The sequence below is a fragment of the Danio rerio genome, chromosome 13, assembly GCF_052040795.2.
Source record: "Danio rerio strain M-AB ecotype USA chromosome 13, GRCz13ab, whole genome shotgun sequence".
Classification (NCBI taxonomy): Eukaryota; Metazoa; Chordata; class Actinopteri; order Cypriniformes; family Danionidae; genus Danio; species Danio rerio.
Window position 1 is genome coordinate 8,404,526 of NC_141033.1, and position 25,186 is coordinate 8,429,711.

The 25,186-nt window shown below is 36.0% G+C and overlaps 1 protein-coding gene across 50 annotated transcripts in view; it reads left to right on the forward strand.

The window, feature by feature from the left end:
• col13a1 (collagen, type XIII, alpha 1) overlaps positions 1 to 25,186 on the forward strand; it is a 199,905-nt gene that overhangs the window by 106,921 nt on the left and 67,798 nt on the right. For 15 of the 50 annotated variants that reach the window (XM_087278856.1, XM_087278862.1, XM_087278865.1 and 12 more), the window contains 7 exons: positions 5,256 to 5,318; positions 8,610 to 8,702; positions 10,324 to 10,379; positions 11,018 to 11,044; positions 13,396 to 13,440; positions 19,017 to 19,043; positions 24,434 to 24,469. In XM_087278856.1, the coding sequence (XP_087134982.1) occupies positions 13,438 to 13,440; positions 19,017 to 19,043; positions 24,434 to 24,469 (66 nt within the window). In that variant the 5' untranslated portion in view covers positions 5,256 to 5,318; positions 8,610 to 8,702; positions 10,324 to 10,379; positions 11,018 to 11,044; positions 13,396 to 13,437. Of the gene's footprint in view, positions 1 to 5,252; positions 5,319 to 8,609; positions 8,703 to 10,323; positions 10,380 to 10,496; positions 10,515 to 11,017; positions 11,045 to 13,395; positions 13,441 to 19,016; positions 19,044 to 24,433; positions 24,470 to 25,186 lie in introns of all 50 variants that reach the window. The other 35 variants (XM_087278861.1, XM_087278866.1, XM_087278878.1 and 32 more) reach the window with 8 other exon arrangements.

Consider the following 25,186-nt stretch of genomic DNA (forward strand, 5'->3'; position numbering starts at 1 on the left):
CAAAGGAACAGCTTGGATTGACAGCTTGGATGAAGTCTCAGATAGGTAGCACATGAGTCGATGCCAAGGCAGGGTCTCGGAGTTGATCACATCTCTCCCGGGGAAATCACAGTTGGTGTAAACAAAGCAATTTTACCAACAGCCTGCTGAATTGGATTTGATATGGCTCTCTGTTGAAGACATCCAATTTTTTTTTTTATGTGGTGTGTAGGGGATTCAGTAACAGCCCTGCACTACTTAAAAGCAATTTTGGCCTTTTGAAGCTATTTTATCAATTATGTAATCTCAAAAACAACATGCAACACAGCGGCAGGAAAATAGTCTTGGCTGTAGATATTTCTGTGGAATATGTTTGGCTCGAAAAAGAAAGAGCAGAAATAGCAACAGGACAACAATTTTGTATTTAATCACGGTTTTAATTGTGCATAAGTAAGTTTAATCAGTATATCATACATATATCACATCAAAACAGAGGTGTTTTTCATGCGTGCCAGGCCATATGGGAGGCTGTTGACTATTTAGAAAACTACATGTGAGGGTGGTCTTTTGGGTAGTTCTTTTGAGGGTTCTTTGCAGTTGCACTGTAAAAAGTGATTAGTTACTTTACTTAAAAAGTGACTTACAACAGTTTTTTTTTTTTACATTTTTATAATTATGAACATTATTTATGTGCTTAATAATTTTAAAAACAGGTTTACTCATTAAAGCAACTCTGCTTTAAAAGCAACATGTTTGCTCCCTTATTTTTAATGGAACACTCCAGGTTTTTTTTTTTTTCTTTTTTTTACTACTCTTGAGATAAATGGTTTAGTTTTATCATTTTTTTAATCCATTTAGCCAATCTCAGGAGGAACACTTTTAGCTTAAAATAGATAATTGAGTAAGATCATTCGCATCTCACTTTAAAATGAAGAAAACAATTTTATAATTTTCATATGCAAAAAATTTGTCATGTTAACAAACCTTGCACACTGAGTCCGATGCGTAATAATTAATCTATTTTGAAATGGAAGTATCTATAGACATTAGAGAGCAGAGCAACGGACTGAACGGAAAATAAGGTGATTATCCCTGTTCGTTAAATGTGTGGACACACACACACAAACACGCACGCATGCACACACACACACACACCCCAAACAGCAGCAGGGGAGAGGTGTGCCATTCACAAAATCCATCATGGGTTCTTAACTGTCTGCCACATTCTGGCTTATATTATGCACTGTGCTTGTCATATCTGTGGCTCAAGTGACAGCTTTTTGTATTTTGCCATTTGCTTGTATGGTGGCTCTGAACTTTCAAAACACCTCTGAAAATTTTTTTTGGATGCGAAAAACTGAAATTTCGCATCCAAAAAACGGAAATTTCGGATTCAATGTGCAATAACCTTAACTCTTCTGTAGTAAAATTGTGTACTGAGAAAAACAGAAATGAAAATTTGCCCTTTTCTAGGCTGAACTCTTGTGAGAGTGAATATACTGCCTCCCGATGGTGAATACAGTTATACTCATGGCAGGTATCCGCTTTTTAAGTCATGATGTATCAGTGACATATGTAATACTCATTCCGGGACCCGAAAGCCGGAAGCCGCTTCATGTGACATCACACTTAACAAGCGGGTTTTTTGGTAGTTTAGACATTTGGTAACTGACAAATGTCATCTGGGAAACAGTTAAAATTTCTGCTTTGTAAAAAAAAAAACATTAGTGCTCTATTTGGGATGACACTACATTCATATACTATGCTGTTGAGTGTACTGTAAGTGCATAAGTAAATAGTGCATAAAAGAAGAGTGTATAGTGTGCCATTTGGGACGCAGCTTATGCATTGGAAAAAGAGTATAGTTCCTAAAAGCATTGGCTTAGAAAATAGCATTATTATCATTCTGTCAGTTTAGTACACAAAGAGCATAGAATTAAACAGGAAACTTATCAAAACTATTTTTAAATCTTTGAGCAAGATGCTATTGGTCCAATCCAATTCAATGATTTATGCTAAGCTAAGCTAAAAGTTATCCCACCAAACCCGGAGATCAGCTAAATGAATTCAAAAATGGTAAAACGCAAGTGCTTAACTCTAGGTGACTTGCAAAATTTGCCTATTTCCACAAATAGTGGAGTGTTTCTTTAGAGAAAAGTCAACTAATCACGTTTTACAGTTAAAGGGTAAAAATAAAGGCTAATCTGCTAGACTGAATGGATACAGTATACCCTGCAATGATGGAACAAATTGGGAGTTATATCTCATGAATATCTGTGTGTTCATGTATCCATGTGTATTTGTATTTCGGGCCATTTTAACCAGGGTCTCCAAATGAAAACGCTGGCAGCTTTGCGCTCCAGTCAGGCTCTGATGTTGAAGGTTTGTTGGTTGTTCCCCCGTCCCTCATCCCTAATACCGTGATGTGTGTGTTACAGTCCTGCTGCAAAGAGAGACATAACTGTGCTCTGTTGGAGGTGCAGAGAGGTGCCTGTTATTATAACTGATTGAACACACGGTGTGAATTTATAATCACACATTTTAACACAGCTGTTTTCCTGCTTTCTCTTTGGCCTTCTCAATGAACTTTTACGGTTGTGGTATAATATTTTTAAGGTACGCTATGCAACTTTAATGTTATATGATAGTAAAATGCATCCAAATGTATTCTGAATATGTTAAATCGATAAATACCATGTGTCTTTTGTATTTTGATTGGCCTCATTTTGCACAAAGTACCTTAACATAATGCAGCATTCTTGTTAATCTGGTGAAAAACTTTCACATAAGGACACCTAAAAAAAAAAAACTTGCCTTCTTTGCTTGTTAGTATTTTTTATTATTCTGGAATTTAGTAAGACATAAAAAGCATATTCGCATTGGTTTATACGTTTTGTACATCAATGCTTAAGAGTTTGGAGTGTATTTATAAATGCATTGAATTGATTAAAAGTGACAGTAAAGACTGTTCTAAAGAATATCCGTTGCAAATCATACTTTTTAGCTTCTATTGATCAAAAATACAAATAAATGACCTGGAGTGTGTTTCCGAAAACCATCATTAGCCAACTAAGGTTGCAAGTTCCGTCGTTACAAACATAATTTGTTGATTTGGCATTTCCCAAATCCATCATTCCAACGAACATTCGCAAACTGTGTCGCAAACTTGTACGCTTGCAACTACACCTCTAGAGCTGTAGTTATGCCCCATTCACACAGGGCTTCAGCGTCAACGCTTGACTAAAGGCGTGTCTAAAGTTGGGGCTGAAGGGATCGTCATAGAAGCATCAGCCAATCTGATTGGCTGGCGCTTCCATCGGCGCTTGAAAAGTTGAGCTAGTCCCAACTTCTGCAGCGAGCAACGTCTCTGAAGCGGCACCGACAGATCCACAATGCAGTTCGGCAACGCCTGACGTCACCCATTCGAAGTGAATGGGAAGCGTTGACGCTGACGCCCCGTTTGAATGGGGCGTTAGAAACATAGTTCCTGGTTGTGTTCTATTCCCAGTTATCCCCCCTATGTCCTATTCATTTAGAACATTCTAACATTTAAATTTAAAAATAAAAATAAAAGCAATAAAAATCCTCTCTTTAGGTGTAATTTGCTTTCAAAGCATTTTTAGAGTTCAGTGTTAGTCTAGTTTAGATGTCGTTTTGAACACAGCCTCGTGACGAAAGCTAGGTGACCTACTATTTAAAAGCAGCATTTGCGTTACATCTCCAAAGCTTGTGAAAACAAAAGAAACGTAGCATACGTATATGAACTGTATGACATGGGCCTTTTGGTTAGAACATGCAGTGGTTTGCATGTGTCACATTACAAAAGTAGACTTTTCAAAAGAAAAAAAAAGAAAATAAACAATATCCTACTTAATAATCATCATCATCATCATCATTAATATTATTATTAAAGTATTTCCTAATAAATAATAAATTTTCAATAAATTTTTTTAATAAATAACCTCTATTTATTTATTTATTTATATTAACACGTGTTAGCTTTTGTAAGTGATTTTATGTTTTAGAATAGAATATGTAGTGTTCTAAATAATATTTGTAAAGGAAACAAATGCCCTATATGTGCCATTTACATATATTTCAATTAATATGGAAAACGAGTGCATGTTTTTACCAAAACTATTATTGGGTTATATTTTAAATATGTGTGCATGTAAAACAATATACTTTGCACAAAGAAATTATGTGGTTCTTCACTAAAGAAGTAGTTACTCCACCCCGTTTAGAGCATCATTACGGGCGTTTTACCCTATAACTGACGTGGTTCAAATGATGGATCTGCAACAGAGAAACTACAGGTTTTGTGAAACACTCGTCACCACATCATAGATGTTCATCGATAGTTCATCCGCGAGTAACGTTGTTTGGGAAACGCACTCCTGAACATTGTTAGTTTTTAGCAGCAGCTGTTTAAAAATTTCACAATACGAAGAAATATTTAAACTAAATAAAATAATTTGACAACATACCAAATCTGTTTTGTCAAATAAATGCAGTCTTGATTAAAGAAACATACAAATATTAGTATATATGTATGCAGTCAGTTAAATACATTAAATCGTTTTTCATTAAAACTTTAACTGTAATCCATTGAAATGAATTACAAACAACTCCCAAGAAGGCAAGTTGTAATAGGGGTAATGTGAATAATGAATGGTATATCTGCGGGTCAATAACCCTACAATCTGTACTTTGCAATGCTGCTGATCTCAACAGAAACGCCGTATTGTCAACGCCTCAGCTGGAGGACAGGCCACAGTAAGTCTGTTGCGAAACTCTCTTTGTGGCAAGACTGAATCAAGCCTGATCTGCACAGCATTGCGGAAAAGTCAAAGGGGCCATCACAGTGAAGGTTGAGATAGAAACATTATCATTTATAATGATGATGTTTGATATATAAATGTTCTAATAATCAATACTGATGATCAGAATTAATTCAAAAGCATGACATAAGTTGTACTGAAACTGAAAGTCATCATTATATTATAACTTTTGTTAAATTAAGCAGTCATTTTGAAACCTACAGTACTCCATTTTGATGGCCCTTGACTCTATTAAGTGATGCTGAGTTCTTTTGCCTTCATCTGACCTTCTTCTTCTTCATCTCTCTTTCTCTTTCTCTCCCTTGCCTTGATTTTCTCTCTCTCTCGTTTTCACTTGTTTTTCTGTTTTTTTTTTTCCTTTCCCCTCTTTTCCTATCTTTGGCCTCCCGGTGAACTTGTTGGCCTGGTGGTTTTCGTGCTTTGTGACCTCAGCAGATGCTGCCCTTCACCGTTCGCAAAATGCCCTCAATAAGCCCTCTAATCCTAAAGCACCTCAAGGTACATCTCTCTCTGCCACCCTCTCACTCTTTCCCTATATGGATGCCAACCTTTGTCCACCGACTGCCTGTTAGTCTGAAAAGTTGAAGACATTTACAGTGATTATGTTCTAGACAAATAGTCAGATTTAAATAATCATAGACAGTACTTTTATTGCCTTGGTACTGTATGATATAGTCTACTTGAAATACACTTTTGTTCCAAAATAATGTCCAATTCACAAAATTTATAGGCCTATAAAATCTACCCCACAGCTAGAATTCTGTCAAGCCCTTGCTGGCTTTCTAGACGTTGTCCATCTGTTTTAACTCCACGTTATCTCAATAAAACGTTCTAATACATAATGGATTGTCCTTGTACAGTAAGCCTAGTCCTGTGATAACGTTGGGAAAATTTAGTGATCGTTCTGGTATTTTTGAGCTGACCGAAAGTCATCTAAATAGAATCAGAATATCTCTTGCCTAGTTAATATTCTTTTATATGTTAAGTCAGAATTGGAGTTTTGTCAATGTCTGTCAGCTGAGTTAAACACTCATTTACAATAGTATTTTGTTTATTCATATGCATCTTAATGATTCCTGGTTACAGTGTAAATACATAAATAGTATCAAGTAACTTATACCTAGATACTATTATTAGTAAACAAGTAGTATTTAAACCAATTAAATACTTATTTTAATAATATAATATAATATAATATAATATAATATAATATAATATAATATAATATAATATAATATAATATAATATAATATAATATATTTAAATTAGCAATTAGGTTAGGTTTGGTATTAGTTTCTTGTGGGTATCTGCGTAATAAAAAAAAAAGCCAAGATTAATTAATCCTCTGAAGTATTGTTTTATTTACGAATTAAAAACTTCCATTAATGTAAACATATATAATCATATAGAGTAACTGAGAGTGTTTCTTAGCAGACAAAAAAAAAAAAAAAAAAAACTTGCTTTCAGCTTGTCAGCTGGTCTTTTGTCCATTAAGATGAGGAAATACTTTACAATAAGTCATTTCTTATTGTTTATTAATTGACTGTAATAATGTATGTGTTTGTCAGTCTAAGGGAAATCCCGAGAGCATGGTTAAAAATATATATATATTTTCCAATCCACACAATGAGAGTCAAAAAAAGCTTTGTTGACAGAGTGAGTCTTCCATAAAGAGAGATTACACTCTTTAATTTATCTTTTTTAAAGGGTATCTGCTATGGAAAGTCATTTTGACATTTAATCTATAACCAGTTCTAGTGTTTATTTTCATGTTACCGGTACTTATTTTTTAGATACTAGTTTCTTTTGCATTAAGTACTAGTACTTGTTCATTAGATATTAATACTTATTCATTAGATACTAGTGCTTATTCATCAGATATTAGTACTTATTCATTAGATACTAGTGCTTAATAATTAGATACTAGTGCTTAATCATTAGATAGTGCTTAATAATTAGATATTAGTGCTTATTCATTAGATACTAGTGCTTTTTAAAAATATACTAGTGCTTACTCATTAGAGACTAGTCATTTATTTATCAGATACTAGTACTCATTCATTAGATACTAGTACCTATTAAATGGATACTAGTACTAATGTATTAGATACTTGTACTTAGCCATTATACATTAGTATCTATTTAATAGGTACTAGTACTTATTCATAGGTACTAGTATTCATTATATATTTCTTATTTATTAGATAATAGTGAATAACCAGGGTTATCTAATGAATATCGCCCCATTCACACGGGGCTTCAGCGTCAACGCTTGACAGAGGGCGTGTCTGAAGCTGGGGCTGACGCGATTGTCATAGCAGCGTCAGCCAATGAAATTACGCCTGATGTGACGCTGACGCCCCGTGTAAATGGGGCGTTCATACTACTACCTAATGAATAAGTGCTAGTATCTAATTCATACGCAATAGTATCTATTAATTAGGTAGTATCTAATTAAAAGTACCTAATGATTAACTACAAGTGCATAAATAAGTTCCAGCTGCAATTCATACTAGTCAAAACTAGTATCTCACTATTATCTACTAAATAAGTACTAGTATTAAATGGAAAATATACTAGTATCCAAAAAATAAATACTAGTAACATGACAATAGATACCAGTATGGGTTGTAGATTAAATGTCAAGACGGCTTGCCATAATCTGCCCCAATCAGGATATGCCTTTGGCACAGGTTGACCACGGTTGGCACCCGTCCTCCATCTTATTTCTACAGGTGTAAATGTGTGCACCGATTTAGAGTACCATGTTTGGAGACAGTGGTCCAGACAGTTTCAGAATTAGAGAACACAGTTTGCATTTGATTGGCTGGGTCGGGTCTGCGCATTGGATAGAGATCATGGAATGTCTCCATTTAATGGATCTACATCTGGCCTCATAAATCAAATCTAGACATATCCTGTCAAGAAATAAATGGATAAAATATGCATCTGAAACTGATGAATGTGTTCCGGATTTTCTCTGGGTTTCAGACTTTGCTACTGAACAAAGACATTGTAACAGAAACGTTTTTCTTTGTCACGGTATCTGCTCAATTTGTGGTTAATCAGTCTTTATCCGCTTGCCAGCATGTAGGAGGTCTTAATTTTCGGTCTATAGTGGAATAAAGGCTGGTAACGGAGCAGAAGTTATTATTCTAACACACACCAAATTCTCAGTGTGCAGACTAAGCCTCTTTAATGTTGAAAACAGACTGTTTAAAAATTAATTACACAGCAGAAATCTCCTGATGGTTCTCTTCTCAGGATTAGCAGGATATTATTTAGTCCAGCCTTATTTCCTATTTTCGCATGACTCTTGCTGTGTAAATACTGGACGCTTTCCTGTGGATGATTTTGTTTAGTCTCTTTGGTCAGTGAAGGTCTCCTCTTGTTTTAATACAGGCCATGAGATGATCACCTATGTTATCTAAGTTTCCAAATGTTTCCAAATGTTTTCCCATTTTCCTCCAAGCATGGTACTTTATGTGATAGGATAACACAAACTATCATCACATCCTGATCTTTGACTCTCAACTCAACCTTAAGGCTCGGGTTCCTCTCAGCTTCAAATTCCATTGTCTATTTGGAAAGACAGTACATTGTAGATATTTACAATAGTTCTAAATACGTTATATAAAGGAATTTGAGTAGATAATTCATCTCCAAACGCATTTTTTTTTTGGGGGGGAGTTTGAATCAGAGTGGATCCAGCCTTGATGTTTAGAAATGCACCTTACATCCAAATGGATTCTTTATCTTTATCTCAGATGCTAACTTCCTGTCTCTCAGCAGGGTGAGCCTGGAGCACAAGGACCACCGGGACCTCCTGGCCCCCCAGGCCCACCTGGGCCTCTTGGCCTAACTGGTGCTATTGGGCCTCCGGTAAGTCGAAATCTTCTGCATTAGAAAATGATTCCCCACAAGCTCTTTGTTTTTCAAATATATTACATGGCTTTATGAAATAATTAGTTTAGATTTTTTTATTGATGTATTTCATTGGGGATAATAAATACTATTATACTGTAAAACTGTAAACATTATACAGGTCATTCTATCACAGCTCATTTCATTTAGCAGTTTCTTTCTTATGTTATAAAGTAATTTATGATAATTTAAAATGAAATATTGATTGATTGATTGATTGATTGATTGATTGATTGATTGATTGATTCATTCATTCATTCATTCATTGATTCATTCATTTATTCATTCATTCATTTATTCATTGATTGATTGATTGATTGATTGATTCATTCATTCATTCATTCTTTTATGTCTTATCTAATAGTGACAGTTTTGGCTCATTTGAACTTTTTGTTGTTATTTTTTGCACACTTTTTTGCTATTTTCTTAGTTTCCTTTTTGCAAACCAGCCATTTTGCCGTTAGCTGGAACCATATTTGCCAAAATTTATCCCTGAAAATTTAGGACACCAGGGCGGTTCAGGAGTCTGAATAGCACTGTGTGGTGTTAGTAACTGTACTATGAAGCGTTTTTCGGGCAGCCGCTGTGATGGGATCCTATATAAATGTTGGGGACCCAGGGGTTACACTGACTGTACCAAAATGCTGAGGACCGGGGGGAGGGGGGCGTTGAAATTATAAGAGTTTTCCAGGAGAAATAACAAAATGGGAGGGTGGCGGATGATGGGTCTGAAATACAGGAGAAAAACGGGAGTGTTGGCAGGTATGGCTTGATCTGTTACTATGTGCAGAGATGCAGGTGCGTCACGTCACATAATGATTGACAGCCCACTGAACCAGTGACAGCACTCAGAGTGCAATAAATTAACAATGTGTAATAGATAAACAGATTCACCATATGTTCAAAGAATCATGCAGCCATTGGCTAAATTCTCCATCAGTCAAACTAGGATCTAGGAAGTAAGTGACAGACAGCCTATGCAGAACGTCAAAACACTCGACTGCTTTGTTTAGATTTTAGTAACTATAACTTTGACTTTTTATTCAGTCTGTGGTCTCATTTGATTTGTAACACAGTAAGCTATGACATAGACTTTTTACTATAAAGATGCCGTTTTGGCATGTAAGTAACATGCTAAACAATGTAAACAACAAGTCTTCGGCAGAAACGGTGACAAACAATTGTATTATCATCCATAAATCAACACTATTGTGTCGGTGGACTAAATGTGTTTGATAGGATGTTGTTCTATGGACTCCTTTCAGAATAAACCATAATGTACAGCAATGAATGCGTGTGTGTCTTGTTATTACAAAGATATGTACTCCATATCTAATAAGCGTTTTCTGTACAACTCACACAAATTTAGCAAATACATTCTTTATAAGCTTCCCATCGAAAAACATCTAACTGTAATGGCTGCTTGAGGGCTGTAGCTTTAGACTGATGTATAGTTTGTCAATATTGCTCGTGTTCTTTTTGATGTAATCTATTCGTAAACAATGAAATGTGCAAAAACAGCGCACCATAGCCTCCATGTCCTGGTGCTGGCTTATCTACCTATTCGTTTTTGTCATAGGGGAAACCTGGAGAACCTGGAAAACCTGGAAAAGACCCAAAGGTGAGTGTTTGAATGTATATTTATTTGAACTTAAAGCAGATACTCATACTGTTTTAAGTGAAATGATGATTCCTTAAGGATCCAAATGTCAACTAAAGAAATTTACGCATGTCTTTTTCTTTCATCTATAGATGCTACCAGGGCTGAAGGTAAGCTTGAAAACCACACAGCTGTCCGACTGCTCTGCACTGATAGTATTTTCCACAGGCGACTCATAAACAGGCTCACATTAAGTTCACACACAGTTCAGCAGCCTACAGGGTGGGTCTGCTCAGTCTTTGCCAGTACAGAAGGGGTGGATACGCCATAATTGATTATCCGTGTTGCTTTTGGATAAGAATGTATTTCCCCTGATGCGTTAATTGCCACTGAGTTTAGACTGGGGAATTTTAATTGTACTCAATTTAGAAGCTCTAGTCCCTTATATGAGGACTTGTTTGCCAGTCTATATAACAGCTGTGGGTGAAGGCTTAATCCTTCGGACATGATGTTCCTAATAAAGGAATACAACTCTGGTCATAGCCCGTTTTACAGCAGATAGTTCAGATTATAAGAAACGAATAAATCACTTATCCATAAAAGCCACAGAGCAAAAAACAGGTCTTGAATAGTATCAAGGCTATTTGATTTATTTTCTTCCTCCTTTTTATAGGGTGAACCTGGCGTACCTGGACAAAAGGTAAGTGTGTCCATCATAGTTCATAAGTAGACTTTTATTAGCCCCTTTCACACATTTAGGGCTCTATTATGATGGTCCATGCACAGAGCGCAAAACGCAGGGCGCAAACGCTTTCAGGGCGTGTCAGAACGCATTTTTGCTAATTTAAGGACGGAAAAATCTGCTTTGCGCCATGGCGCATGGTCTAAAAGGGTTGAGTTTATTTTCTTAATGAGTTATAGGTGTGTTTTAAGAATAAACCAATTAGAGTCTCATCTCCCATTCCCTTTAATAGTCAGCTGCGTCGCGCCAAGAGCGCATTCGCTATTTACAGGACGCAAAGTAAGTCTAAGTGGAAAAACTGAGCATTTCACTAGCAAACAGTTAACAGTTTTTTTTTTACAGAAAACTGTTAAACAGAGCATCTACTGCGTGAGAATGAGAGATAATGGATCTAATTTCGCTCTTGGATAGGGAAACCTTTACGCAAAAACATCAATTAGTCTATAAATAAATAATTTTGTTTGGTAAGCGCAAATATTCGTTTGAAAACTATTTCTAAATTCAGTTCTAATTTCCAGCAAACAAATAAATGAACAATAATAACGAAGTGTGTTCAAAAACCTGAGTTATATCCTAAAACACATGCTGTGCCCCTTATGGTCTAAAACCTGACAGGTGGGCAAATCTAAGCTTGTTTTTAATAAAACAAATATAAATATGGATAAAATAAATAATACTGATAATAATAATAACATTATACAAAAGCAAATTGTTATGAATGAACTGAAAAAGCCTCCCGAGATGAAGAAGACATAAAAGCAGTGATTTTTCATATTTATGTAGGCTAGAAAATAGTATGTTTTGTAATATTTTAATCCTTTATATTTATATCCAATATCTATTCTTATTATATCCTATATATATCCTTAATATTTAAATTTTTTCATATGTAAAGATATTTGTCTATTGCTCTCTTGTGCGTATTAAGCAGTGCGTAAGCGAGGCGCAACTCTGCGCCTGAGTTTAGACCGGGTTTGTTTTGGTCTAATGAAAAATCTGTTTTAGTTTCTCAAAATAGCAACGCGCCAGTGGTCCACCTCAGAACGCCTTCCTTTTTAGACCAGAACGCCTATGGACGCACATATGAGCGCTAATGCATTTGCTATTTAAACAGCGTAGCTCAACGCCTCAAAACGACTCTTGCGCCAAGCTGAAACTACCAAACAAGTATTGCGCCGCGCCTTGCGCCACATTGCGCCAGGTGTATGATAGGGCCCATAGACCTTTCCGGAAAATTACTGGCAATTTTCCGGAAAGGTATGCATGTGTGAACAGGCCCTTTTTGAAAATACTGGTAAATTCCTTCCGGCTATTTTCCGGAAAGAGAAGTTTTAACATTACCGGTAATTTACCAGAATGCTGTGCTGTGTGAACGCAGAAGGCAGATTGCTGGAAAGAGGGCGTTCATGTCTAGAATGCGCTGACGTGAGATGTCTACTTTAGCCAATCAAAACATTCAGTGTTAACGAAAATAAATGTCTTTGAATTTTTTTTCCAGTCAAAGTTAGCTGCTAGCTGCTAGCTGTTAGTTAGATAGGGTTTCTATGTTCCTTCTTAATGCCAAGTGTGTAAAAATGATCAATAAAACGCTTGAGATAAACCGTTGTTTGTTTACCTTCGAGCTCTGATGCACGTGAATCAGCCGGTGAGGGCCAGCACATGTACATCTCGACATGCAAAAGTGTTCCTCCATATGTTTTCATCGAAGTTGTTCACAATACTACACAGAGTTTGTAATGTTTACAAATACAAGTGCAGCTGTTTGAAGGCCATTTCTGGTTAATGATGTCAGAATTTACCGGTATTTTGGAATAAATGTGTGGCTGGTCTTTTCCAAAAAAATTCTGTAAAATCCGTGCCTGTGTGAACCACGTTTTCCGGATAATTACTGGTGTCACTGTGTGAAAGGGTTTAGTGTTTCTGTTATCTGAAGAGCTATTTTTCAAAATCCACATTTTAGTGCTAGAAATTTGGCACTGCTGATGATTGCTTAAACAAAACAGTTAGAAACTGATCCATCTTCTCAGAGGAACCTCAAGGAATTAAGCAGAACTGTGAGGGAATGACATATAAATGAATCATTCAGAAGAATGATTGAAAACCACTAAGCTACAAGACAGAGCCCTGAATGTGAGGCTAATCAATCAACATTCTCAATGAAGATGGGAGAAAAAAACTTGGCACAAATTATGCTAAAGCACAGATAAAATATTAGTGGATTAGGGAGAACACAATTCATTTGGTGAAAGCCCAACCATTTGTTTCCTTTTTATCTTTGTTTTCTGACTAATTTCATCCTTATCTCTCAGGGTGATCGTGGTGAAGTAGGCCCAAGTGGACCAGAAGGCCCCATGGTAAGAATCTGCTCTAAGTGGCTTAAATAATTAACATGCTCAACAGGTCACTCATCACTTCTGGGTCAACCAATTACATAATCCCAACACAGAGAATCTTTTCACAGATTGAATCAGACTCAAAATGTACTATACTTCCCCACTTCGAATTCTAGAGAGGGTGTAAGTGCATGTAAACGCTTCTGTCAGTGTGATTTCAGATTCCAAAAGCAGTAGAGTTTTGATTAGGGCTAGGCAGTTTTTTCCTAAAATCAAAATCTCGATTAATTGAACATTTTAACTTGATTACGATTAATGAACGATTATATTATTGATTTATTTTATGTGTTAAAACACACATTGGCTAAAGCGGAGCTTTCTGCACCACCCACCGTTGTCACCACTAGCAAACCGACTAATCACAAAGCTTGCGCTTTGCTTTGTTGTGACGTGTAAGTACATTTTTTTGAGAGGTGCATGGGTATGCAAAGGCTGCTTCGGACTGTACTCGTGCCCTTGGCAGGAGTATAATATCATAATAATAATAAGTGGGCGTCACAGTGGTGCAGTGGGTAGCATGATTATCTCACAGCAAGAAGGTTGGGTCAGTTGTCAGTTTTCCTTCGGAGGATGCAACCTTTGAAATGAGACACAGCTAACGTGTATACTGTAGGTGTTTCCCAGTGTTGGGATGTGGCTGGAAGGGCATCGGCTGTGCAAAACATATGTTGGATAAGTTGCTGGTTCATTTCGCTGTGGTGAGCCTTGATTAATAAAAGGACTAAGTGATGAATGAATGAATACAATAAGTATAATTTAGCCTTAACAGAGTGGGGTGACGTGACTCCACACGTGGTAGGAAAATTAATTTTAAAAATTGACCTGGAAAAATTATATTGATTATGGATGTCGATTTCAATTACTTTTTAATTAATCGACCAGCCCTAGTTTTGATTTAGCCAAAGAAACGGCACCTTTATTAGTTGGGTTACCAGTTTAAACATCAGTGGACCACTGGAGGATTTAGACAAAGTAGAGGGGTTGCTGATAACAGCATCTGTTTGTGGTTTTACTGTCTTCCCTTGAGCAATGTGCTTAACTCAAAAGTCATTGAGTGCATTACCCCTGAGGTAATGAAAGATTGAATTAAGATAGTAGTCCAGGCTTACGGTAATGCTAAGAGAAGCACAAAATACCCTACATTAAATATACTATGCTTTATTTGTTACAAAGTTGCTATTTTTTTAAATATTACTCAAGTCATCAATGTCCATGATCCTTTAGAAATCATTCTGAATCTTAAAACAATACGTGATAAAAACATTCATCTTCTTTTCGGCTAAGTCCCTTTATTAATCTGGGGTCGCCACAGTGGAATGATGTGTTAGATGTTTTACGCAGCAGATGCCCATGCAGCTGTAACCCATCACTGGGAAACACCCATACACTACGAACTATTTAGCTTACCCAATTCACTTGCATGTCTTTGTACTTGTGGGGGAAACCGGAGCACCCAGAAGAAACCCACACAAACGGGGTGAGAACATGCAAACTCCACACAGAAATGCCATTTGACCCAGCCGAGGCTCAAACCAGCGACCTTCTTGTTGTGAGGCGACCCGCTGTGCCACTGCGACACCCCTTGATAAAAACAGTTACATAAAAATAATATTTCTACAAAATAAAATTCAAATGAAATCACAGTTTACCCTCCACTTGTACCAAACAATTTTTGAGCTTATTTGTTTTCTGTCGAAGACAAAAAAATACATTTCGAATAATGTTTGACACTGGCAGACTGATGTTCATAGACTGACATTCAATACTATGAAAGTCAAGGCTGGCTTCCAATATTCTTCAAATTATCCCCTTTTGTGTTCAACAGAAGAAGGAAACTCAACAGAGTTCAGGGTTGTCTGATTAAAGAGCCCCTATTAGGCATTAAAAAGGTCATATTTTGGTTTAGGGGGTCTCCAACAACAGGCTGATATGCATGGAAGGTCAAAAAACACCTTCATTGTCTTATATTATGCATTTATTTTCACCTAATTATCCCAACGACTCCCATATGATTCGTCCAGCGATTCATTTGTTCCCAAACCCCTCCTTAGCACGATCCTAATCTACTCTGATTGGCGCGAAGTCCCAGTCTGTTGGTGGACTGATTGGTGGACTGCATTTAGCATGAGACAGAGAGAAATGCCCACCACGGTTGATAAACAATTTTGAAGTAGTCCGAGTGTATGTGTGAGCCCAATGCAGGAGTGCATTTTAACCAGCATATTGCTCTATTCTTAATCATTAGTAAAAACAGTGACACGCATTCAGTATAAATCTACACGGGCAAAAGCTAAACTATTTTGAAACGTGACTGCTGCACGTGTGTAGGAACAGCTGATGGGGGCCAAAGCAACGACAAACTGCAGAGGACCACAAGCTCACAAACGCATTTAAATCCGTAAAGAAAGCGACACACGTCACGCTTTCAACAGGGTTTCAGACGGCATATGAGAATATAAAGAGTTAATATGCAATACAAGATACAGTACAAGCGGTTACAAGTAACAAAACACAATTAAATACATTTAATTAAACACATAAATCACACTTACACTTGTGAAATGAAGGAAGGAACTGATCCATTAACTGTGTACTGTAAAGTTCCTGTCAAGCAAAGTCCCATACATCAATAGTCTTTTCTGATCCTTTCTTTAACAAACTGCTGTCGAATCCCCTTTTGTAGATTGCTGTAGCACTCGCCAGAAAAATGACAGGAACACAGCACAAGGTTATGGCTATAATGCTGAGATATTTTTGCAAAAATAAACTTCGACCACTGACTCTTCACAGCCTCGTCTTTGAAAATAACACTTTCTCTCACACTTCAGCTTCTTCGCGACATGATTCAACCAGAATCCGCTACAGTGTTTGTCTTACTCTTTTTCTTTCTACAGTGTTTGTGGGCAGAGCCGGTGGGTTAATTTTTTTTTCCGGGTCTGTGTCATACCTGTCAACATTGAGATGTGAAAATAAGGCATATGCCTACCATAATAAGGGATTCCCCATCCCCCCCCCCCCCCCCCCCCCCCATGGTTAGTAATATGTTTTAAAATTATTATTAACAAAAGAAAAATAAATATATACGTTAGCAGCAAATACATTAGCAAAGCTTATTAAAATTAATAGCTGTTGTAATGAAATAGAATCAAGCTATCAAATCTAATTAACCGTTTCTCCACTGTATAACGTACACATTCTGATTAAAGAGCAACGAATGAATCTCTAATTTATTAAGATTTTTTTATTACATTAAATAAGAGGTGTCACTTTAAAAATGCACACATCTAACGATATAATGAAAGTATTTAACTGCTTTCCTAACTTTTTATGCTCATTTAACACGAAATTAGTTGTGTTTGGGGAAAAAAAAAGCCCACCAAGATCGAAATCCTTATATGGTTTTATTATTAATTATATGTATATGTCTGTTTAAACACGCACCCAAAAGCCAGACTTTCTCTCCGCTTCAAATCGCGTGTACAGAATCCGTTTGGGAAACAGCATCTGTTTATCATTATGGAGCACGTCAGCTGATACTAAAGCACCATTATATGATTGTTTTGGGGATCGTATAAGATGGGCCACAGCACCTGTAATCAAAAGGTAATGGAATTGCGCCGTTTTTAATATTTATTTATAAGTGTTTTCATTTCTAAACAAAGCGAAAGCACAGAAGACTCACGTTTTAGAGCAAGGGGCGACCCCTTGTGGTTTGGTGGTATGGGTTGCGTATAGGGAGGCTCGGCTGTTCAGAGAAACTCAACTCAACTCACTTTATTTCTATAGCACTTTCACAAATCACAATGGATTACCAAAGTGCTGTACATAAAATCAAATAAAAAAGCATGTAAAATATACATAAAACCAAGAAAGACTGAAAAATACGAGAGAAATACGGGAAAATACCTTAACGGGATGATAGCGGGATAGAACAGTAAAATACGGGAGAATCCCAGGAAAAATGGGAGGGTTGCCAGGTATAGTCTGTGCGCACAACAAATGGGCGGGGCTTGAGTTCTGTGTCGATGTCACAGCAACACGGCTAAAGACTTTTATAGATGAATCAATAGTTTTAAACATGGAGCACTTTTCAGATTTAAGCCTTAGCGGGATATTGCACTTCACTTAGAGCTGTGTTACACACTGCATGTAAGATCATTGACAAAAACCCATAATAGGGACTCTTTAATAATAAGAGCTGCAATTATTTGAGATGGAAATAATAATAAATTTTATGCATACTTGTTTCCCAGAGATGGTTTGCGGCTGGAAGGGCATCCGCTGCGTCAAAACCTGCTGGATAAGTTGGCGGTTCATTCCGCTGGGGCGACCCCAGACTAATAAAGGGACTAAACCGACAAGAAAATGAATGAATGAATGCATACTTGCTGAATTATTAAAATAACAACCTTAATGATTCAAATGTTTGTATTTTCTTTCGGTTTTTTGAGTTAGATCCTGAACAAAAACAATCTTTCCACATCCGTCCACATGTGTTTCCAGAATAGCACAGAACAATGGGTCAAACAGCTAAGCCTGTGTGAAGTTACAAGTGCAGTGATTGACACTTTGCGAGATATTTTGGCATGGAAACCACACATACTTTTCTGTTTCTTGTGAAACTGAATTTGCTTTTCTTTGATAGCACCTATATAGTTCTCAATCTCGGATTTGCGTTTCACTTTTACACATGTGAACTCTGGAACAACCTGCGTATCCCGTTCTCTTCCAATCTACCTTGTTGAACTTGAGCTCTCTTTCATCAGCCAGCACACATTCAAGTCCAACACACGCACCCAGTCAATATCTAAAGCTAGACTGATAGTAAGCATATTATACTGTGAGCTTGTGGAAAATTCCTCCAAATTAGGGTTAGACTGATTTAGCTTTGTCTTCTTGCTGCTTCATAGCTCAGGTAAAACATTTTCTTATTTTGCACTACTGCACCACCTTCTGGATACAAGCAGGTGTTGCGCTCATAAAAACACAACAAAGCCACAGATTTATGGAAGCAAGCCATGTGTGCTTGTGTCTCCCTTGTGTGATTGTGTCTCCTGTCTGGCCTCTCGTGACAACACAGAAAAGAGACATCTTTACATTCATCTGTAAGGGAGGCAAGGGGCCAAGTCAATGGCTTTACAATTAAAAGGTTCAAATCAGAGCAGACATGTTATTGGGCACATTACCAAGACGGTTAATCAACAGCTGACTTCGCCTTCCTCCCTTGAGACTTTATTTCTGAAAAATTACTGCCTGTCGCCTTCATGGACGTTAGCTATTTACTCAGCTCTGCCAAAACCATACAGGACTGATTATCACACAACAGAACTGTTTGCTCATATAATTCCTGAAAATTGAATGGGTTGTTTAGATTAATGATGTTGTGGTGACTTTAACGGCATTCCGTTGCTGCAATAGATGTAAATAAGATGCTAATTTGTCTATTTGGACTGAATCAACATTACATTTTGACTTGTGAAGCTGTTGTTTTAAATTGCAAGCATATTGATGGCTTTATTTTCTCGGTTTCTCTTCAGGGAATTAAAGGAGATGAAGGACAGAAGGTAAGGAACACATTTGATTATTATTTTGTTATTGTTGTTGTTGTTTAAAAAAATGCAATAATGATGCATTATATTTTTCAGTGATTGGTTTAACGAGTAATCTGAAAGTAACCGTTTTGTAGGTTGATAAAGTGTTTTTATTGTCTTTATGGTTCTAGCAAAAAGATTGATCTTGACCAGCTCAACATAGCAACATTGTTCCAACCAATAGAATGTTCTCAGGGTGTGGCTATCCGTTCATTTCAGCCAATGACAGATTGCTGTTGTTGTTCTGTGTATGCAAATGTCAGATTTGCGTTCAGTTCAGTTTATTATATTGCTTTAGGGGTTTATTACATCAAACAGGTGTGTGTTTTGTTACATTACATACAGATACAGTTGAAGTCAGAATAATTAGCCCCCCTTTGATTTTTTTTCTTTTTTAAATATTTCCCAAATGATGTTTAACAGAGCAAGGAAATTTCAATCAATCACAGTACGTCTGATAATATTTTTTCTTCTGGATAAAGTTTTATTTGTTTTATTTCGGCTAGAATAAAAGCAGTTTTTAATTTTTTTAAATCTATTTTAAGGTCAAATTATTAGCCCCTTTCAGCTATTTTTTTATCTCGATATTCTACAAAACAAACCATCGTCATCTAATAACTTGGCTAATTACTTTAACCTAGAGTGTGTTTCTTTAACAACGACATAACTCGTGGCTGAACTATCATAGTTCGATGCAATGTTTGGGAAAAGTAGTTTCCCCTAGTTTCCCTGTTGCAGATCCATCGCTTGAACCAGGTTAGTTATAGGGTAAACCGGCCATAATGAAACTCTAAACGGGGTGGAGTAACACATTCTTTAGATAAGAACCCCATCATTTCTTTGTGCAAATTATATTGTTTTACACAAACATGCAACTAAAATAAAATAATATTAGTTTTGGTAAAAACATGCACTCGTTTTTTCGTTTTTTTATAAATTAATATATGTAAATGGCACATATAAGGCCTATGTTTAATATTATTGAGAAGTTGAACATAACATATTCTATTTCAAAACATAAAATCACTTACAAAAGCTAACACTATTCTAACATCATATATAAATCATATAAATAAATAATGAGGTTATTTGTTATAAATATATTTGTTATAATATTAATGATTATTATTATTTTTTTTTAAGTAGGATATTGTTTATTTATTTTTTATTTTTTTGAAAAGTCTACTTTTACAATTTGACACATGCAAACCACAGCAGAAATGTTCTAACCAGCAGGCCCATGTCAAATACAGTACAGATACCTAATAAATAACCCAGTGTAAATTAAAAGAATTAACGTATATGCTATGTTTTTTTTTGTTTTCACAAGCTTTGGAGACGTGACATAAATTCCACTTTTAAATAATAGGTGACCTATAGCTTTGCTATGAGGCTGTGTTCAAAATTATATCAATGTTTTCAAAGTGCACTGCGAAGAGAGCACAATTGTAAACATAAAGATCGCTAAAATTTAACTGTAAAAATACTTTGAAAGCAAATTACACCTAAGAGAGACGACCTTAATGATTTTTTTTTTTTTTTGATAATTCCAACTTCGAAAGTTAGAATGTTCTAAATGAATAGGGCATAGGGGGATAAGTGGGAATAGAACACAGCCAGGAACTACAGTATGTTTCTAACCACAGCTCCAGAGGTGTAGTTTCAAGTGCTCAAGTTTGCGAGGCAGTTTGCGAATGTTCGTTGGAGCAATGGATTTGGGAAACGGCAAATCAATGAACTATGTTTGTAATGTTGTAACTTGCAACCTTAGTTGGCTAACGATGGTTTTGGGAAACGCACCCCTGCACAGTTAACCTAATTAACCTAGTTGAGCTTTTAAATCACTTTAAGCTGTATAGAAGTGTCTTGAAAAATACCTATTCAAATATTATTTACAGTCATTATGGCAAAGATAAAATAAATCAGAGATTAGAAATGAGTTATTAAAACTATTATGTTTAGAAATGTGTTGAAAAAATCGTCCCATAATTAAAGCTACATAAATTGGGGAAAAAAATAAACAGGGGGACTAATAATTCAGGGGGGCTAATAATTCTGACATCAACTGTATTTACCTTTGAAATGGATGAAGCATATCTAAACATCTAAAGATGTATTTATGACTGTATCACATGTCTGAGGCATTGCTCATCTGCTGGAATGATTACTCTAGTTCTCACCAGGGGGACGTTTGCCTTGTAAATAGAAGTGGGCTGCATGTAAAGTTTACACCTGCTGATGCACAAATAGTCTTTATAGGAAACAGCTATTCAGACTGTTCTCCAAAGCTAGCAGTGACAGACAGCCTCACTGCTGTGGAATGGTCAGGCGAAATACAAGGTATGAGGACTTGAGGAAGCACAATTTTTTTTTGACCTTTCAAAACATAACTGGCTCATTCTATTGACTGCAGTATATAAATACTGCAACTCAAAGCAGCAACAATTAAAAATTAAAAAGAGAAGAGGAAAATAATCATAAAAGCTAAATTATGACTGTTTTTGGGTGAAGTTATTAAATTAGGAGTAAATTAGGACAGAAATCAGATATATCTGTTTTATTACCTGTTTAAATGCACCATGAAATCAAAATTGAAAAAGTGTGCTCTCGTATATTTCTAAGCAGATAAAAGTCACTCACTTGTCAACGGTATTGCTATCTTTAAATAAATTGGTCATTGAATTTAGAGATGTCCCGATCAGTTTTTCTTTTGCCCTCAATTTCGAGTCATTTAATTTTTAGTATCTACCGATACCGAAACCCGATCCGATACTTCTATAATACATAAAAAATAATAAAGAAGAGTGAAAATAAAATATAGCTCAAAGGGGCTAATAATTTTGACCGTAAAATGGCTTTAAAAAAATATAAAACTGCTTTTATTCTAGACGAAATAAAAAAAATTACTTTCTCCAGAAGAAAAAAATATTATCAGACATACTGTGAAAATTTTCTTGCACTGTTAAACATCATTTGGGAAATATTTAAAAAAGAAAAAAAAATCAAAGGGGGCTAATAATTCTGACTTCAACTATATATTCGGACATGATGTATTATTGTCTCGGTTTTTCTTGATTAACTGAAAGTATAGGTATAGGTTTGCATAAAATGTTGATGTTTGTTTTATTCTATAAGGGTCTAATAACATTTTGTCAAAAATTCTAACAGGTTTTTGGTTTTTAGGGCATTTATATTTTTGGTTAGAATAACAAATGGTTTTATTTGTTGTGATTAAGTGAAGTTTAATTTATTAAACTAATTTCGAGAGGAGTACATACTCATGATTAAACCAGCTGGCTCATATTAGCTAATCACGATCCCTCAATCAAGGATCCCTAGTTCCCATATATATCTCCTCCTTTTCCACTTACAACTATTTTCGTCTTGAAGAATCCCCCCTCCTCCCCCCTCTCCCACCTTTATCCAAAATAGGTAGCCCAGCGGCCCAGCAACAATACCAATAGATCCGGCTCCCTTCTGAGCTTCTGGTATCTCTGCGCGGCGCTAGCCTGCAGTTCTCTCAAAAAAAAAAATAAAATAAATTTCTCCGCACCATAGACATCTTAATCCTAAGTCTCTTTTATTAGTCGTTTCGCTAAGTTCACCTTGGCTAGCTGCGGGGGAGTTTTGAGATCGCCCTGAGCTCAATCTCCCTTCGCCCCACAAAGGGAGGGAGCCCTGGACTCGAGGAATGCCTTGAGCTCTGGGCTCTCTCCCGGGACAGCATGCCAAAGGAGCTTTCGTAAGTCATGAGCTAAGTGTGAACTCTTGAATAGGTTCATTGGAAATACATGATTTAGCTCACATTTTTGTGTCAAAAATGTACTTAAACATCCATTTGGCTGCTGTTTCTGGGTAAAGTAAAGGCAGCATGATGCCAACAGCAAGTGATAAGGACATTTAATTGACAAATAAAGTATTATTTCCATACAGTTCTTTACACAACACCAAATAATACTGCAAAATACTGCAGAACCCGTCAACAGTCATGATTTGTAATCAAATATTTTCTATCTTCATATAGCAAGACGTCAAAGGCAAACTGGTCACGTCCAGTTTGTTCTTCACTTTAGTCAATTGGTAAAATGAAATTAAATAAATTATACGTGCATATTACTCGACCCACACGGAATCTGCGTGGGCAGAAATCCACTGATTTTGAGCTCGTCATTGAGCCTATTTATTTACTTCTGTAAATCTGTGAACATTTGATTTTATTCAGTTTTTACATTAATTTTAGTATTTATAATGACTTGTATGAAAGTTTTCATTTGATTTATTTACAATACAGCTTGTAAAGTAATATTTTCTGTCTTTTAGTTGATCTACTATATGAGAGACTTGCTTTGTTTACCACATAAGTGAATCAAATTGGATTTACATTGTAAACATTACATTTAAGTTAATTATTTTTTATTTCAGATAATAATGTTTTTGTTACAATACTTCCAAAATAATTCTGCATAAATCTGCAGATTTTTTTACAAAAGTCTTAGCATAAATGGCAAAGAATGTCAGCAGATTCTGTGTAGTCTTACTTATTACTTTTAACTTTGAATAAAGTTAGAAATTTCAAAACATTACCTTGACAAACAACTTAAATACTTACAACCTGTGTATAATGTTGATAGTACATCCATCTGTAAATATCACCATAGTTTTTCTATAAGTGCACTTTATAACTTATACCATCCTGCACTTGAAGCTATTGCACTGCTGGTTAGACCTAAACTGCATTTCGTTGCATCGTACTTGTACATGTGTAATGACAATAAAGTTGAATCTAATCTAAAAATCATCTAAATAATTTAAAGTGGAAGTACTAAATTTACTAAAACTAGAAAGAAATTAACTGCATGCCCCACCCAAACTTATATTTATGTAGGAAATGTAACAACACAGGAAAGAAAACTGCTTGCCAAACAATTTCACAGAGTCTTTAAATAAACCTGTGTTCAGACGGGAGAGGAAGCAGAGGCTTGAGTCTATGGGCCAGACATCTTATGAGAAATCTGTGTCCCACCGAACTCCTTTACTAGCCTGAGTTTGATGGAATTTTCATTTCCTCTGCACATCCCCGTCTGCCCCGCTTCTGTCCCAGGACCACCCTGTAAAGCCCCATAGTGAAACGTCCTAATGCTTTCTCCTACTCCCACTACTCTCCATACTCCTAGGATCACAGTACTTGTACTATTTTTTTGTCCATTTATGGTTTCTGGCATCTTCATTTGAACTGTGCCATTCTTCATCTTTTTGCTAGGGATTACATGAGTCCATGTCTGCATTTTTTTTCTTAAGCAGGGTGTGTGTGTTTGTGGGATGGATTGTGTGCTGAAAATCTCCTCATCTGTACGTTAATGTAGGGCGATCAAGGAACGGATGGGCAGAGAGGAGAGAAGGTATTCTGCTTGGGAAATGGAGTTTGTTGTGCATTTATTTGGATGCTTTTTCATGCATGTGTGTACGGAGAAGAAACCTAGCTATTGGAATTATTTGTCAAATCATTTTGGGACTGTCAAATCACACTGGTGTGATTTAATTAAGTAAGCATGCGTGTTAATGGTTTTAGAGTGAAGTAGTCATTTTAACCAGTTATATAATGATAACTCTTGGCCTTTATCAGGCTTGCATTTCCACTGCCAAAAGGGTACAAATGGTGTACGACAGAAAGTTTTAGTTGACGTCATTCTCGCTGGAGGAAATGTCAAAATAAAGATATATGGGTCGTTCACATATCACATAAGTAGCACTTCTCACAAAAACAGATGCTTTATAGACATAAATACTGGTTTATAAATGTTCATTACTAACCTTTCTATGAACAAGATTCGATTATAACTGCAGATCAATGCAAAATAGCCTACTGTAACGTCTGTAATTATATATAAAAAAATAATAATAAATGCAACATATATGAAACACATACAGACTGTTACAGTATCTGATATGTTACCAATTACAGAAAAAAAACTACACACAGAATACATTTAGTCCTTATTTGGGTTCAAAAACAACACGCAACATAAACAGCAGTCAGTGCATACATAACCTCTTTTTAGAAAGTAATTTGATCATTCCCAGTTAATAATAGTCCAAAAAGTGATGATAATAGTTAA